This window comes from Bombina bombina, chromosome 4 (assembly GCF_027579735.1).
Source record: "Bombina bombina isolate aBomBom1 chromosome 4, aBomBom1.pri, whole genome shotgun sequence".
Classification (NCBI taxonomy): Eukaryota; Metazoa; Chordata; class Amphibia; order Anura; family Bombinatoridae; genus Bombina; species Bombina bombina.
The window spans coordinates 433,644,376-433,661,321 of record NC_069502.1 but is presented as its reverse complement, the minus strand read 5'-3'; the positions used below and the strand labels follow the sequence as shown (position 1 = coordinate 433,661,321).

The 16,946-nt window shown below is 36.4% G+C and overlaps 1 protein-coding gene across 3 annotated transcripts in view; it reads right to left on the bottom strand.

The window, feature by feature from the left end:
- The window catches only part of MASP1 (MBL associated serine protease 1), a 318,359-nt gene that overhangs the window by 149,442 nt on the left and 151,971 nt on the right, over positions 1-16,946 (bottom strand). For all 3 annotated transcript variants that reach the window (XM_053710259.1, XM_053710260.1, XM_053710258.1), the window contains exon 8: positions 15,266-15,344. In XM_053710259.1, coding sequence (XP_053566234.1) covers positions 15,266-15,344 — 79 coding nt within the window. The remainder of the gene's footprint in view (positions 1-15,265; positions 15,345-16,946) is intronic.

The window sequence follows — 16,946 nt, the reverse complement described above, 5'->3', positions numbered from 1 at the left end:
GTGTTAGGTGGTTTAGGTGCTAGGTTACATTTAGCAAGGTGACATTTGACAAAGGCACAGGTTATGTGCCGAAATGTTATGTCTATTTAATATTGGGAATAAAAGGATGTTTTATAAAGTCCAGTGAGTGCCTGCTTCTTCTTTGGATATTCTATGCACTTTATTGCAGTGCACCTTGGCAGTTCTAACGGATGGGGTTAGATTGTGCTGTCCTGTCTGGACTGTATGTATATATATATATATATATTTCTGTGCAACTTTGAAAATGTTTTATTGAAATATGGTCTCTGAGGTTATTTATTTACTGCAACACTCATGGATTATTTTAATAATTTTTTGTTGATTGTGTCCTTCATCAGATTTATCTTCTGATGTTCTTGCAGCCATGTAATATGGTTGTTTATGAATAATATTATTATTAATAATAAAATGCATTAAAAGAGACGTAACTAGAAACCACAGGGCCCAGGTGCAAAAATCTATGTAGTTACAGGTATACAAGGCCCATAAGTAGGGTAAAATAATAGCGTGGCAACTAAGTGGCAAGCTGTCTTGCTGGTTTCATTTCCAATCAAATACCTTGAAATATGCAATATAACTTTTAGTCAATTTTAATAATGTTTTTGTTTAAATATATATATTACAACAAATCATATACAATTATTTATATATACAGGTGGCCCTCGTTTTACAACGATTCAATTTACACCGTTTCAGAATAACAACCTTTTTTTCCAGTCATGTGACTGCTATCGAAAAGCATTGAGAAGCAGTGCATTTATTAAAATAGCCATTAGGTGGAGCTGTCCGCTTGTGTGGCAGCAAAGCCAAGCAAGCTGAAATTAATCAGTTTAACTGGTTTTAGCACAATTGGTCTAGTGTGCTGGTTTTCACACCTGTCCTCAGGCATCCCTAACATATTTTGAGGATATGTGAACTAGAGCACAGGTGAAATAATCAGCTGATTAGTAAACATGGTTATTTACTTGATCTCACCCAAGGTAATACTGAAAATCTGGCCTGTTAGGGAGGCCTGATGACAGGTTTAAAAACCAGAGGTCTAGTGCAACTACGGTTAGAGCACAAGCGATAAATAAAAAAAGGCTTTCTTTGGCTAGCCCCATAGACGTCTATGGGGAGATGAATTTAGTGTGTACGCAATATCTGAAGTCCTGAAATTAGCACTCCTGAGTCTTTCACTCAACTTGTAATACCAGCGGTAACCTGAGAGCGATCATTTTTTACCTTGAGCGCATTTAGTGCTCATGAGCAATAAAAAAATATTGCTCCACTTGCTTATTTTGTTTTTATTTATTGTGAGTGGCCCCGTGTCCGTAGCTAGGCCAATGCAATACTTCTCTACTGTCTGTTTTTTTGAGGATATCATGATCTTTACCTGACTCCCCGTACTAATCGAGGATCTCTATTGGTCTACTTCAGGGGCATATGTTCCTTGCATGCTTCTCAATGCTTCTGATTATATATGCTCCTACGCCTCTCTGCCAGGAAACTACCTTGCTGGGTTGGAAGTAGGTGAATGTTGTCGCATCATTGCTTGTAACATTAAAGTCAAATTAAACATTCATTACTTAGATAGAGCACACATTGGAAACAAAGTTCCAAATCACTTCCATTATCAAAATGTGTACAATGTTGTATGCACACTTTCTGAGGCACCATCTGCTACTGAGCATGCGCAAGAATTCTCAGTATACGCATTTTGTGATTGGCTGATGACTGTCACATGGTGTAGGGGGAAGGAAAATTGAACTAGCTCTGATATTTGTCTAAAAGATCTACTGAAGTGCTTTTACATTGTCTTTTTATTATGCATTTGTCGATTGTGCAATTCTACTATTTAATGATCCACCCACAAATCCAATAGGGATCCTTAATCTGCAAAGGGGGTGAAAAAAGAGCCCTAACATGGATAAAAGAGGTTGTTGGAGGAGGTAAGCATCACAGCTTGGTTCTGACCTATAAAGGTGTAGATGATCTGCTGCAGAACCTTGTTTGCTCCTGATAATGCCTCTGCTACTTGTCCTAAAGGGACATGGAATTCAAAATTCTTCTTTCATGATTCAGATAGAGCATGTCATTTTAAACAACTTTCCCTTTTACTTCTGTTATCTAATTTGCTTTGTTCTCTTCCTATACTGAAAAGCATAGCTAGGTAGGTTCAAGAGCAGCAATAAACTACTGGGAACTAGCTGCTGATTGTTGGCTGTATATATATATATGCCTCTTGTCATTTGTGCATTTGATGTGTTCAGCTAGCTCCCAATTGCTACACCTTCAACAAAGGATAACAAGATTGAATAGTTGTTTATAATTGTATGCTTTACCTGAATCAGTTAAGTAACTTTTTGGGTCTCATGCCTATTTAAATGATCTGTTTGTTTAACATGACTTGCTTTGAGCCTGAACCAAAACCACATATGTTGTCTGTTTAACCACAGCCCCAGGCCATTCTGTCACTTCTGAGCAGCCATATAATGAATACAAATCCACTATCCTTGAACTAAGTATGAAAGGGTTTAAATGATCATTCAAGTATAGGTGAAAAAGCTTCATTAGTGTTGGTTTAACGTTTATTGACCATTAATGGTCAATGATTCCACAATAACAGGTGAAATCTTAATGGGACATGAAACCCAAAAATGTTATTTCATGATTTGGATAGATTATAACATTTTAAACAACTTTCAAATTGACTCCTAGGTGAAGCAGTAATGCCCTACTGGAAGATCACTGAACACCAAAGGCAAGAGGCATATACTGTATGTGCAGCAACCAATAAGCAGCTTCTTAGTTTACCTAGGTATACTTTGAACAAAGGATACAAATAGAACAAAACAAATTAGATGATAGAAATAAATTAGAAAGTAATTTAAAATTGTTTGATTTATCTGAATCATGAAAGAACAAATAATTTGGGCTTTGTGTCCCTTTAATTTCCTTCTAAATAGCTTTCAGTAAGAGTGCAACATAGGACAATAAATTAAATAACAAAAATCATTTTTATTTATTCATTTTTAATTTAATTTAATTAATGTTGCTGTTTTGACATTATCGTTAGCAGCAAAATGTTACAGCACCATTGGCAACAAATTAATTAAAACGTCTCGGAAACCACTATGCATTGCTGACAATAGAGTTTCCAGGCCACATCCTTGGTTATAAAGAATTCAAGTATTATCGGAAGGAGTGTTGAAATGCAAATGACAGCTTGAACTAGAGGAAGCACAGTACATCTTTAGAAGCCTTTTACTGAATGGCTGTCAAATTTAACTTATAATTTATATAGCATAAGATGATTTACTTCCTCTGCTTGTGAACGGTACATTCCTCACCAGTTCAGCAATCTAGAGCAGTGAGACTCAACTGGTTATATATCTGCATATCTATCTATGTTTGTACAGCAACCTTTTGCACATTACTGTCTGTTTTATTATGCTCATGCATACAAAGGCATATTAGGGCAAGTGACAACAGGCCATTGGATCACGTGTTCTGGTTCCAGTCTTCATTTCATCCTCACATCTTTTCATGCAGCTTTATTGAGACCAAGATAATTAAAATGCAGAGAGGTTTTCAAAGAGGAAAAAAGAAAAAGCAGGGAGAAAGAAAGTAAAGGAGGAAATTAGTATTTGTATAAAAAGGTTCCATGCAGAAAACCAAACACCAAAGCATAGATTTCATTAGGCCCTTTGGTACAATTTAAAAACTGCATTGTAGCAATAAAAGGATTTTTAAGACATTTTAAATGAATTAGCAAACAGATCATTTGCATGCAAATGTTTACTAGACTTTAGAGAAGAATGACAGGAATGAGATTAAATAGAAAGTAAAGCGTTCACGTAAAACACTTTTTGTACAAAAACATTGCCGTCAAATATTATGTTCTCATGAGGATAATCAGCATTACAAAGAAAGTTAGCTCTGGGGTAGATTCACTGGCTGCCACTCTTACAACACCTTTGTGCACACACTTTACCATTTTTAAACTTTCCAATTGACTTACCTACCTAGGTAGCTCCAGGAGCAGTGATTCATTACTGGGAGCTAGCTGCTGATTGGTTGTGGCACTTAAATGGACAGTCTAGTCCAAAATAAACTTTCATAATTCAGATAAGGAATGCAATTTTAAACAACTGTCAAACTTACTTTTATCACCAATTTTGCTTTTTCTCTTGGTATTCTTAGTTGAAAGCTAAACCTAGGAGGTGCATATGCTAAATTTCTTAGACCTTGAAGGCCGCCTCTAATCTGAATGCATTTTGACAGTTTTTCACCACTAGAGGGCATTAGTTCATGTGTGTCATATAGATAACACTGTGCTCACACACGTGGAGTTACCTAGGAGTCAGCACTGATTGGCTAAAATACAAGTCTGTCAAAAGAACTGGAATAAGGGGGCAGTTTGCTGAGGCTTAGATACAAGATAATCACAGAGATAAAAAGTATATTAATATAACTGTGTTGGTTATGAAAAACTAGGGAATGGGAAATAAATGGGTTTTCTATCTTTTAAAACAATAAAAATTCTGGTGTAGATTGTCCATTTAAGGATGTTTCTTGTTGTTGGCTTACCTGATATGTTCAGCTAGTTCCCAGAAGTGCATTGTTGTTCCTTCAACAAAGGATAGCGAAAGAACAACCCAAATTTGATAATAAAAGTACATTTGAAAGTTGTTTAAAATGATATGCTCTATCTGAATCATTAAAGATATATCTGGGTTCCATGTCCCTTTAATTAATCAGCTCCTCATCTAACAATAGCCTAGATTCATATATGTTAGTGAGGTTGCCAAAGTAACTTATTGTAAAGCCAATATCATGTTTAAAATGAATTGAACACCACTTGACCTCTGATCATGTCATTAGCATGAGTTTCTTCCATTCTATAGTTGTCTTAAAGGGGCATTATACACCAAAATTATTATAGGCTATTAAAATAAAGCATTAGGTGTAGATAAAATTTGACATGCATTACCAGTTTGGAGTTGGCGGAAGAAAATCACCCCAGATTCATTTGACACTGGTGATTGACAAGACCTACTCTCACACAATTGGTTGTGTTAGAGTAGGGGGTAGACTTGCACAACTGTTCGCCCATGCAATGTTAAATATAGGAAACAAAAGTGCCCCAGAATCTGAGATACAATGCGTAAAGTTTCACAACATGTGAATCCTGTCCACTAGCAGACTGATAAATCTTGTCCCATGTGTATTTTTGTACTGTACGGTAATATAGTCATATGCTGGGTAACAGACCCTGCAGCAGTGAGCAAGTTTACAAGATGAGCAGTTGCTCTCTATGTTGTTTTTTTATGAGTCTCCAAACAGCCATATCTGCAAATGGGCAATGGCTGTGTATTTTGTTGGCATTAAATAAACTTTACTGTAAATTATAAAGAAGAAGAATGAATAAATAAACAAACATAAACTTTACAGTCTATCTTTAAACAGCAGTTCATTTTTTTTGCTATAATGTAAATTTGTGATAGGGTGATGGGTAATTTAGTTAAAGGAAACTTGGATTCTCAAAGGGACAGCATTATACTTTACACCTTTATGCTGAACCACAGCAAACATGTTTAAATCTATTGTGGGAAGAGAGTAGATAAGAAGAAGTGGTAAGAGACTGCAATTATTCTTAATAAAACTATAATATTAAACTTGCGGCAGCATTTTTTATACCTTGGGTACTTTTATTACATCTGTCTTCCAGTAAAGTGCTATGTCCCTCAGCTTGATCATTTTTTCTATGTCCTTCATGAGCTACAGTGTCCAGAATTCAATGCAATATTCCAGGTAAAGTTTAACAAGACTGCATTATATCATCTCTTGTTCTGAAGCTAAAAGAGATTCATACTGACATTGTGTTTTGTTTTAAACTGCTATCCGGTTTTTTATTTATGTCAAATGATTACTTCCTCTCATAAAGATTCAATACTGTTAAAATATATTCCTTTGGAAACGTATAAAAGACTGTAAAAAACAATGCATATAATAGTCAATCAAGTTTCAGTTTGCCTTTTTTATTGTATTTATATTTTGTTTCTAAATTGACGATCTGAAATTATATCTCCTGCGTCTCTATCCTTTGGGCATCCAGAAAGCATTAGTAAAGAGACACAATAGGTCCCTAAGTAACTAATGATACATTTAAAAGCTTAAATCATTTGAAAGTTAAAAAAAATAATAAATGTTCATTTGGAGCCAAAGAGGCAGTAAAATGTGCTGCAGGCGGTGAAGTCTTTGGGGCTTTCAAATGACAATAAAAACTCAAGGGTAAGTATATCATTTTTCAAGCTTTTAAACTAATGAATTTTAAATGTGTCATAAGTTGCTTAAAGGGATAATAAACCCAATTTTTACTTTAATGATTCAGATAGAGCATGCAATTTTAAGCAACTTTGTAATTTACTCCTATCATCAACTGATCTTTGTTCTCTTGCTATCTTTATTTAAAAAGTAATGTAAAGCTTAGGAGCCAGACCATTTTTGGTTCAGAACCTGGGTTATGATCGCTTATTGGTTTGCTAAATGTAGCCACCAATAAGTAAGCGCTTTACAGGGTGCTGAACCTAAAATGGGCTGGCTACTAAGCTTTAAGCATAGACTCACCAGAGTGAAAGATATCCAGCTATTAATGGACCAGAAATAGTGCAATAAAAAGTAGATTTTATTCAGTAATGCAGAAAAAACTATTTTTCCAAAAAGTAAAAAATGTATCAATATTACAGCCAGTGAATCAGCCTACAAAGTATCATCACATCCAACATGTTTTGTGCTGTTACAGCACTTCATCAGGGTAAAAGGTAAATTAGCTATTCAGGTGTTAAAAGCAATTTTGAACCAATCAGACGTGTCTATTTTGTATGGCCAATCATGATGTCTAATTTTAAAGCAGACTCATAGATTGGCTAAATATTAACACAATCAGAACTGATCAAATTTATATATACAAAAACAAACAGTTAAAATATATTAAATAAACTTGCTTAAGATGATATTATAAAAGTATTTGGACACGTTAACATTTAAAAGTTTAACAAATTCGCTATTTCAATATTGTAACACTTTGCATCTAATTATCGGCAGTAGCCGAAGTAGCGTAATTTGAACACCTAATAGGATTTCAGAAGCTCTCATCCTATTGGCTGATTTGAATTTGAAGAATCATATCAGCCAATAGGAATGAAAGGTACGCCATTTTGAAATGGCTACCTTGCATTCAACTTCAGTGTACGGCGGTGACCGTATGAAGAGGACGCTCAGCGCAGGATATCGCAGCATGGATGAAGACTTCTCGCCGCCTGGATGGAGATGGATGTCCGGACTTCAGGAACTGTGATTAGATATTCTGGGGTAGTGTTAGGTTTTTTTTCATATTTTTTTTTTGGGGGGGAGGGGGGTTTAGATTAGGGCTTTGGGCTTTTTTTTTTTAAAGAGCTGAATGCCCTTTTAAGGGCAATGAAAAAGAGCTGAATGCCCTTTTAGGGGCAATGCCAATACAAATGCCCCTTTAGGGGCAATGGGTATCTTAAGTTTTTTTTTAAAGTTAGGTTTTTTATTTTGGGGGGTTGGTTGGGTGGTGGGTTTTACTATTGGGGGGACTATGTATTTTTTAACAGGTAAAAGATCTGTTTAACTTAGGGCAATGCCCTACAAAAGGCCCTTTAACCTATTGGTAGTTTATTATAGGCTGGGGGGGTTATTTTGGGGGGGCTTTTTTATTTTTTAAAGGCTATTAGATAAGCTGTAATTGTTTTTTTTATATAATTTTATTTATTGTTTTTTTGTAATCTTAGTGTTTTTTATTTTTCGTAATTTTTGAAGTGTTAGATTTTTTTATTTTTTCGTAGGATTAGTTTTTTTTTTCATTGTAATTTAGTATTTTTAATTGGTAGTTTTTTTATTTTATTAGAATAGTAAGGTTAGGTTAATTAACAGTTTAATGTTAGGTTTATTTTCATTTCACAAGTAAGTTTTTTTATTTATTTAAATATAGTTATACTATAATTTTAATTTAAAGTTAGGGGGTGTTAGGTTTAGGGGTTAATAGTATCATTTAGTGTTTTGCAAAGTGGGGGGCCAGAGGTTTTGGGGTTAATAGGTTTATTTAGTGGTGGCAATGTGGGAGGCCAGAGGTTTAGGGGTTAATATTTTTATTTATTGACAGCGATCTGGGAGGCCGGAGGTTTAGGGGTTAATTGGTTTATTTGGTGGCGGCGATGTCAGGGAGCCGGGGTTTAGGGGATAATATATTTAAAAAGTGTTGGCGATGTGGGTAGATGGCAGATTAGGAGTTAATAAGTTTTTAATAGTGTTTGCGATGCAGGAGGGTGGTGGTTTTGGGGTTAATAGGTAGTTTATGGGTGTTAGTGTACTTTGTAACATTTTAGTTATGAGTTTTGTGAAACATTTTTGTAACACAAAATCCATAACTACTGCTCTCAGATGGCAGTTTGGATCGCGTCGGTATAGGCTGTAATGCAAGCATTTTAGCCAGACCGCACAACCTGTAATACCGGCACTAGGAAAATCCCACACTCAAACGTAATTTTTTTGAGTGCAGAATGGACGTTGCGTTACAGGCTAAAATGCTTGTGGTATAGATATACCGACATGACTCATAATATGGCCATTTTTTCAGCGTTAAAAGCCGTAACGCAAAACTCTAGGTACTCTACTCATTTCTAATAAAGACACGTATAGGGATTCCTTTCACTTTAGCCTATGTTTAGTTACGCTGAAATCTTAAAATTGGAGTCGGTATTTTTAACATAAACAGGCTGCAAAAGGTGAACATTTATCATTGTTTTAAACATTGGACAATTTTTATTTTCTATTTATTTTTCTTAGATATTCAAATATTTATTTCTGTTTGTCATATTATGTTGCTTACATTTGTATTTCTATATTGTGTTTCAATATTTGCATCTACAAATTGTAGGTTTTTCTTTATATAAAACTGCAATTAGAGATACTGCTGTGTTCACACAGGTGTTCACCACCCACTAATTAGAAAACACACCCTCCAGAAGGGAGGTAAATGTTTTGTATGCTAGTTTGTTAGGTATAAAAGGCAGAGGTAGGTTTGAGAATTATTATATGCCTGATGAAACGGTTTGCTAACCGAGAAACGCGTTGCAAATATTGGGGTCTGTTAACCCCTTGGTCTACTTGCCACAACAAATTATATTTTTTTCATTCATCTGTGAGTGGATCACTCCACCTACTTTCTGCCTGACATCCTTTACAAGAAATATCCCTAACATTTGGTGCAAGTTTACTTTGGAAAATTGGATCTACTACCTCACAGCATTTGAGATTGTGCCTTGAGGTGAGCTGCCACACCTGCCTAAATCTGCAGCCTGTTTCCACCAGCACATTGGTGTGCTTTTGGAGCATGTGAGTACCCATTTTATATCCAGTACAATTTTGCTGTTTATACTCTTAATGGTCTGCACATGTAGTGCTCCTTTCCTGTGTTTTCTGTAATTCTCCAGCACCACATCATTGAGAGCGTGACTGAATGGGTGAGCTGTCACACCTGTAATAATCTGCAGCCTGTCCCTACTAACACATCAGTGTGTTCTTGGAGTATGTGAGTACCCATTTGGCTATCTTTTGAATTCATTGTGTTTACATCTGACGATACATCACATGAGGCGCCCCTCTGTTCTTTTCCTTTTTGTACAGATCTTTTTCAAGCCCATTAAATCCCTAATCTTAAAAAAAATGTAAAAAAATCCTAAAACTAAGCCCCAAATAGGTACTTACCGTTTCTGAAGTTCGACTGAGGTCTTCTTTCAGCCGGCTCCATCATCTTCTATCTTCATCCAGAGTGAAGGCGGTGTGGAGCAGAGGTGCGGAGCTGGCTTCTCCGATGCACGGGTCCTCAGCGGTGGTCCTCAACTGCGGCGGTCGGCGGTCCTCGGCAGCATGGAGGCTCCCCTTCACGTGATCGTCCGTTACACACTGAAGATTGAATTCAAGGTACCCCATATTTATTGGGGTACCTTGCATTCCTATTGGCTGAAATTTTGATTTGAACAGCCAATAGGATTTCAGTATCTCTAATCCTATTGGATGATTTTAAAATTTCAGCCAATAGGAATGCAAGGTACCCCAAATTGAATGTGGTACCTTGCATTCAATCTTCAGTGTACGACAGACATCGGGTGGAGAGGAGCCTCCTGCCACCGAGGACGGCCACTGTTGATGAAAGCCGCTGAGGATCCACGCATTGGGGAAGACAGCTCCGCACCTCCACTTCGCGCCACAGCTCCGCGCCGCCTTAGTTCCGGATGAAAATTGAAGATGATGGAGCCGCATGGAAGAAGACCTTCTCCACTGGACTTCAGGAACGGTGAGTACCTATTTGGGGGCTTAGTCTTAGGCTGTTTTTTTTATTTTTTCGGGTGGCTTTTTTTTTTTTAGATTAGTGTTTTTTGGGCTGGAAAAGAACTGATTGTCCTTTTAAGGGTAGTAAAATAGCTGAATGAACTTTTAAGGGCAATGCCCATAGAAATGCCCCTTTAGGGGCAATGGGTAGTTTAGTTTTTTTTTTTAGTGTTAGGTTTTTTTATTTTGGGGGTTTGGTGGGTGGGGTTTTTTACTGTTAGGGGGGATTTAGTAATTTTTAAATGTAAAAAAGTTGTTTAACAGGGCAATGCCCCACAAAGGGCCCCTTTAAGGGCAATTAGTAGATTAGTATTAGATAAGGGGTGTTTTTATTTTAGGGGGATTATTTATTTTTATAGGGGTATTAGTTTAAGTTTATTTTTTTTATTTTGGATAGCTTAGTTCATTTTTTTCTGTAATTTAACTTTTTTTATTTTTTCTAACTTTACCTTGGAGGTTTGTATTTTTTAAACATAGACTGCCCTCTGGGCAGGCTTATCTCCTAGTAATCATATAGAAAGAAATGAATGCTTTGTGTAGTAAAATAGTTACAAAAGTTTAGGAAGCTATCTAGGTGATCTCTGATGTCTAAAAAATGTAGGAACAGAAGCTTTATTCACAAAACTGGGCATTTATCTACAATATTGCTTATACAATTTATCCTTGAAATCTATTATTTTTCTGTAATATTATCTCTAACTATCCTAAAACATATAGGGGCCTATTTATTATGGTGCGAGCAGACAGGATCTGATATAGCGGATCATGTCCGCTGCACATCGATAAATGCAGACATCATATGCTGTCAGCATTTATCATTGCACCTGCAGTTCTTGTGAACTGCTGGTGCAATACCGCCCCCTGCAGTTTCGCAGCCAATCGGCCGCTAGCAGGGGGTGTCAATCAAGGTGATCGCATTCGATCGGGTTGATTTCTGACGATTTCTGTCCGCCGTCTCAGAGGCTCGCCGGAAACACGGGGCATCAAGCTCCATACGGAGCTTGATAAATATGCCCTCATAGTCCCAAATATACGTTTGAGCCCAAGCGATAAGGGGTTTATCGCGGGTGTTTACAATTGTCAAGCTTACCGCTGGTATTACGATTTGAAAGTAAACACGATTGCGCTCAAGCTAGAATGTTTACGCGACTTCAGAGCTCTGGTTAAAGGGACAGTCTACACCAGAATTTTTATTGTTTAAAAAGATAGATAATCCCTTTATTACCCATTTCCCAGTTTTGCATAACCAACACAGTTATATTAATATACTTTTTACCTCTGTGATTACCTTGTATCTAAGCCTCTGCAGACTGCCCCCTTATCTCAGTGCTTTTGATAGACATGCTGTTTAGCCAATCAGTGCAGACTCTTAAATAACTCCTCGGGAGTGAGCACAATGTTATCTATATGACACACATGAACTAGTACTGTCTAACTGTGAAAAACTTTCAAAATGCTCTGAGCTAAGCGGTGGTTTTCAATGGTTTAGAAATCAGTTTGAGCTAACCTAGGTTTAGCTTTTCAAAAATACCACCAAGGGAACAAAGCAAATTTAATGATAAAAGTAAATTGGAATGTTGTTTAAAATGTAATGTCCTATCTGAATCATGAAAGTTTAATTTTGAATAGACTGTCCCTTTAAATGTTTCGCAAAACATAATAGTGTCACAAAACACATCAAAAATACATTAAAAAGTATAGTTACACTCATAATCACACCATCTAATAAACATTATTTTAAAAAATTGGACACAAAAGTTATAAAGGCTCAAAGATATGAGATCTCAGGACAGGCAAAGGGCTTTAACATAGACATACAAACATATACATCTTTAAAAATGTATATTTATGATATATGTTTTTATATGTGTACATATTTATGTATGTATTTATATGTGTATATAAGAATGTGAAGGCGCACTTGATATTCTAAGTTCAGCTTTTTGTGCTCGGTGGGTTAGCACGTGAGCAAAAAACATTTACTTTCAACTCATAATACGAACGCAACCCGGCAAAAGCAAAAACTTTACATCTAGCGCAATTAACGCTCGAGCGGGAACGTTAATTTCCTTTCTTTGTTCTCTCTATAGTAATAATACCAATAGATCTGGAATGCTCAATTCAATCATTCATCTATTCCTTAAGTTGAAACTGGACTCCCTGCTAATGTCAAAATAAACAACCTTATCTTTTTCTCATGCAAAATATTTTTTAATTGATATAAATACAGTGGTGTTCTTCCATATGCAAACTAGAAATGAGAGATTACTGTCCATTTAACTTGTCACTCTAACACCTATCCTATCTTTTAACCGTGGCCGGACTGTTAGCCGATGGACATTTGGCCAACGGACATTTGGCAGACGGATAATAGTCCGACAGACAAGTGGCTATCAGATAATAGTCCGGCCCTGAGATAGATATATAGATAGATTTGATAGATAGATAGATAAGATAGATAAATAGATTAGATAGATAGATAGATAGATAGACAGATCGATAGATAGATTCGATAGATAGATAATTTCCCAGACAGAGAATTACAAGACGTGCGGGCAGGGACCCATGGTTAGGTTCCCAGAGGCGGTTGCGGTGCCCGAGGCTCTGATTAGAACAGAGCACTCTGGAGCGTATCTGCCCTCGGCCAAACTAGGAACATGCTTCGACATTCTGTCCATCGGCCAAATGTCCATCAGACAGAATGCTGTCGGCCACATGTCCGTCGGCATTTTGTCAGAGCACCCTTTTAACTAACCTATCTACTCAACAATTCCTGAGTTCAGTTTCATGCTTTAGCAATATTTTATTTGTTGTATGGGCCAGACATACCCTAAAAGACAATAATCCTCTGCTTTAGATCACTCAAGCCGGAAATATCAAAGCCACTGAATACATTCCATCGGGGTGGAACCACACCGGCGGACACTCAAATACACTAAAGATAGTCGCACTCTAAATATCTTTAAAGGGATACTGAACCGAAATGTTTTCTTTCATGATTCAGATAGAGCATACAATTTTAAGCAACTTTCTAATTTACTCCTATTATCAAATTTCTTCATTCTCTTGGTATCTTTATTTGAAAAGCAAGAATGTAAGTTTAGATGCCAGACCATTTTTGGTGAACAACCTGGGTTGTTCTTGCTGATTGGTGGATAAATTCACGCACTAATAAACAAGTGCTGTCCAGTGGTCTAAACCAAATATTGCCTGGCTCCTTAGCTTAGATGCCTTATTTTTCAAATAAAGATAGCAAGAGAACAAAGACAAATTGATAATACGAGTAAATTAGAAAGTCGTTTAAAATTGCATGCTTTATCTAAATCACGAAAGAAAAAATTTGGGCTCAGTGTCCCTTTAAAACCATAATCTTTATTTTACTTAATTAAAATCATTACAGGAGAATGATCTGATGCATTTTACACGTTTCACTCTAGGAACAGTGCTTAATCATACCCTAAACTGAGTGGCTATCAATATAAATACCTCAAGAAAGTGAAATTAATTAATAAAATATGTAGGTGAGTTTGTTATATATAACAAAACTGGTAGCCATTTAGACAAAAACAAATAGATGTTTACTATATCCATGTTTGGGCTCATTTTCATTGAGCTGCAATTGTTTTTTTGGTAAGGTTGTAAAAAAAAAAACCCTGCTGTTGGAAGCCATTACGCTTATCAACAGTTTAAATTTCCGCTGAAAGCGCAAACATTTAAGAAACACTGTCGGAAGTTGTTGAAAGGTCACAAACAATACAGCATGCTCAACTAGGTGTAATAGATTAAAAATAAGCTTTTAGTGGCCTCTTTTCCATTTAGATATTAAAGTTTTCAAACAATGCAAGTGTCTCACTTTATACATTTATTGTTATTTGCAATATTTATTGCTGGCCCAGGTATAGGACTAGTTGGAGTAATGTTCCTATTTAAATATCAATATGTATTTACATATAAAAATATAATCAAGCGCATATCTCCATAATTCCAACTAGGCCTATTCCTAGGGCAGTGCTAAATATTACATACTATTCCTAAAGCCTGTGTATACGGCCAAAATCCCCATCCACTTGGATCCCCTTTCCCTCCCTCCCTCCTTCCACTCCCCTGCTGTTCTCGACTTTTTTTTTTTTCTGTAGTGCAGTGGTCCCACCCATTTTGTGTCTCTCTAGAGGTGATCAAAGATAAGGAGCGCAGATGTTAAACATAAATTTTATAGCGTAACGGCGGGTTACCATAGCAACAAACTAGTTATTGCATGATTTTTGAGAAATCTGATGTTGGATGGAAGCGTTAGCACAGCGTTAACTTACACCTACATGAAAAGAGTGACTGCAATCTAAGTTAGACATTACAGTTATTTAAATTGTAATGCAAAATATTGATTTATTTAAATAATTATATTGCTAAATATTTTATGTATTATTTATTAAAACATTAGGGGGCCGATATATCACGGCCTGAATGTGGCCATATACCCCTGTTTCCGCGCGAGCCTTCAGGCTCGCTGGAATCAGGAGTTAAGAAGCAGCGGTCTTAAGCCATACGATCGGTTTGATTGACACCCCCTGCTAGCGAATCTGCAGGGGGCGGCATTGCACAAGCAGTTCACCAGAACTGCTTGTGCAATGATAAATGCCGGCAGCGGATGCTGTAGCCAATCATGTCCGCCAGACACTTGTGTTGTTCTTTGTATGAAGATGCTTTCATCTGGATGTTATTAATAGCATTACAGAGCATAGACCCCTCACACCCACGGTGTTGCCATTTTGTGTTTAGATATGACCACTTTAAAACGTAACAAAAATAAATAACTGTATGCATTCCTTCATATGCTAACGGTTCTTACTTTTGCAATTTGGTATTTTGTTACTCCATGTTCCATCTTTTCTACATTCGATCTGGAAAGTTTCCATCTCCATGTTGTCCTATTTAAGTAAAAAAATAAAAAATTAATTTACTAATATGGAGTATAGATTCTCTTTTTAAATGTCAGTATATAATCAGAAATGAAGCAATCTATAATTTGTCAGTGGAGTGCAATTAAAGGGAGAGCCTATTTCAAAATGTGTATTGTTTAAAATGATAGATAATCCCTTTATCACCCACTCCCCAGTTTTGCATAACCAACACGGATATGTTAATATACATTTACTGCTGTGATTGCCTTGTATCTAAGCCTCTGCAGATTCCCTCTTTACAGACTTGCATTTTAGCTAATTAGTGCTGATTAATGAATAACTCCACGGAATTGAGAACACTGTTATCTACATGGCACACATGAACTAACAGTGTCTTGCTGTTGAAAGCTATAAAATGCACTGAGATAAAGGCTTAGAAACATACATAAAGGGTTAAAGGCAATAAAGTATATTAATATAACAATGTTGGTTGTGCACGGCTGGGGAATGGGTAGTAAAAGTGTTTTATCTTTTTAAACAATAAAATTGTTGGAGTAGATTGCCCCTTTAATTTGAGTGGTAAGTAGTGCTAATATTGCTTGTGGTAAATCAATACCACTGGCAATATTATTTAACTAACTGCTACCCACATCACACTATGAAACCCTAATTCATCATCATTTTTATTTCTAACTTAAAGGGCGATAATAAATGGAAAAAAAAGACCTGTTTAGCATGTAATTTTAATACTAGTGATGGCCCAACTCTATGTGTTTAACATCTGCAAAGGGGATAAACACATAATTAAACTACCTGTCACCCAATCAGTAATGATAGTTGCACAGCTGGTGCTCCGGAGTGGTAAAAAATGAGTTAAATGCATAGTTAAAGTATTGCTCTGGAGCAGCAGCGCACAGCTGGTACCAAGTGGGAACTACCTGTGACCCAATCAGCAGTGCTAGTCACACAGCTGCAACTACTAAATGGTACTTTATGGGGACTAAACACACAGAGGAGAGGTGTCGCTAGTATTAAAATGACATGCTCTAACAAATGAAAGCATGATTTTTATTATTATGGGCTTTTAAAGTGTTTAGGGTTTTTTGTGGGTCTTAGGCTGGGGTCACTTTAGGTGTGGGGATCCTTGTGGTAGGGAAGGTCTGTGGTTGGGGGGTTGTATTAGAGTTTAGGGGGTGTTAAAGGTGGGAAGATGTTAGTAGCGGTAATGGGGGTATAACAGTTATTGGGTTTATTGCAATGAGTATTCTTGAAGTCTAGGAGTTAACATCAGGGTGTTTAGAGTTAGGGGATTTATAGTGATTATGTTGGTTTATTGGTTAATGGCAGTTATGGGTTTTAGAGGGGGGTAACTGAGACAGAGGGTATTCTAATGTAAGCAACCTCTGGTAAAACAGTGAATGGACATTATCTATACAAGACATAGCTGTGTTATCAGTGGTGTGATCCTAACCTATATGTTCATATATAGTTATTACAGTGTTATTAAAGATAGAAAGCTAAAAAATAAACAAATGCTTAATCACCTTTTTTTTTTTTTTTTTTAAGAAACTACATACATTTAATTTAACCCTTAGCAAATGGAAAGAATAGATCCAATGTCTTTAGTTC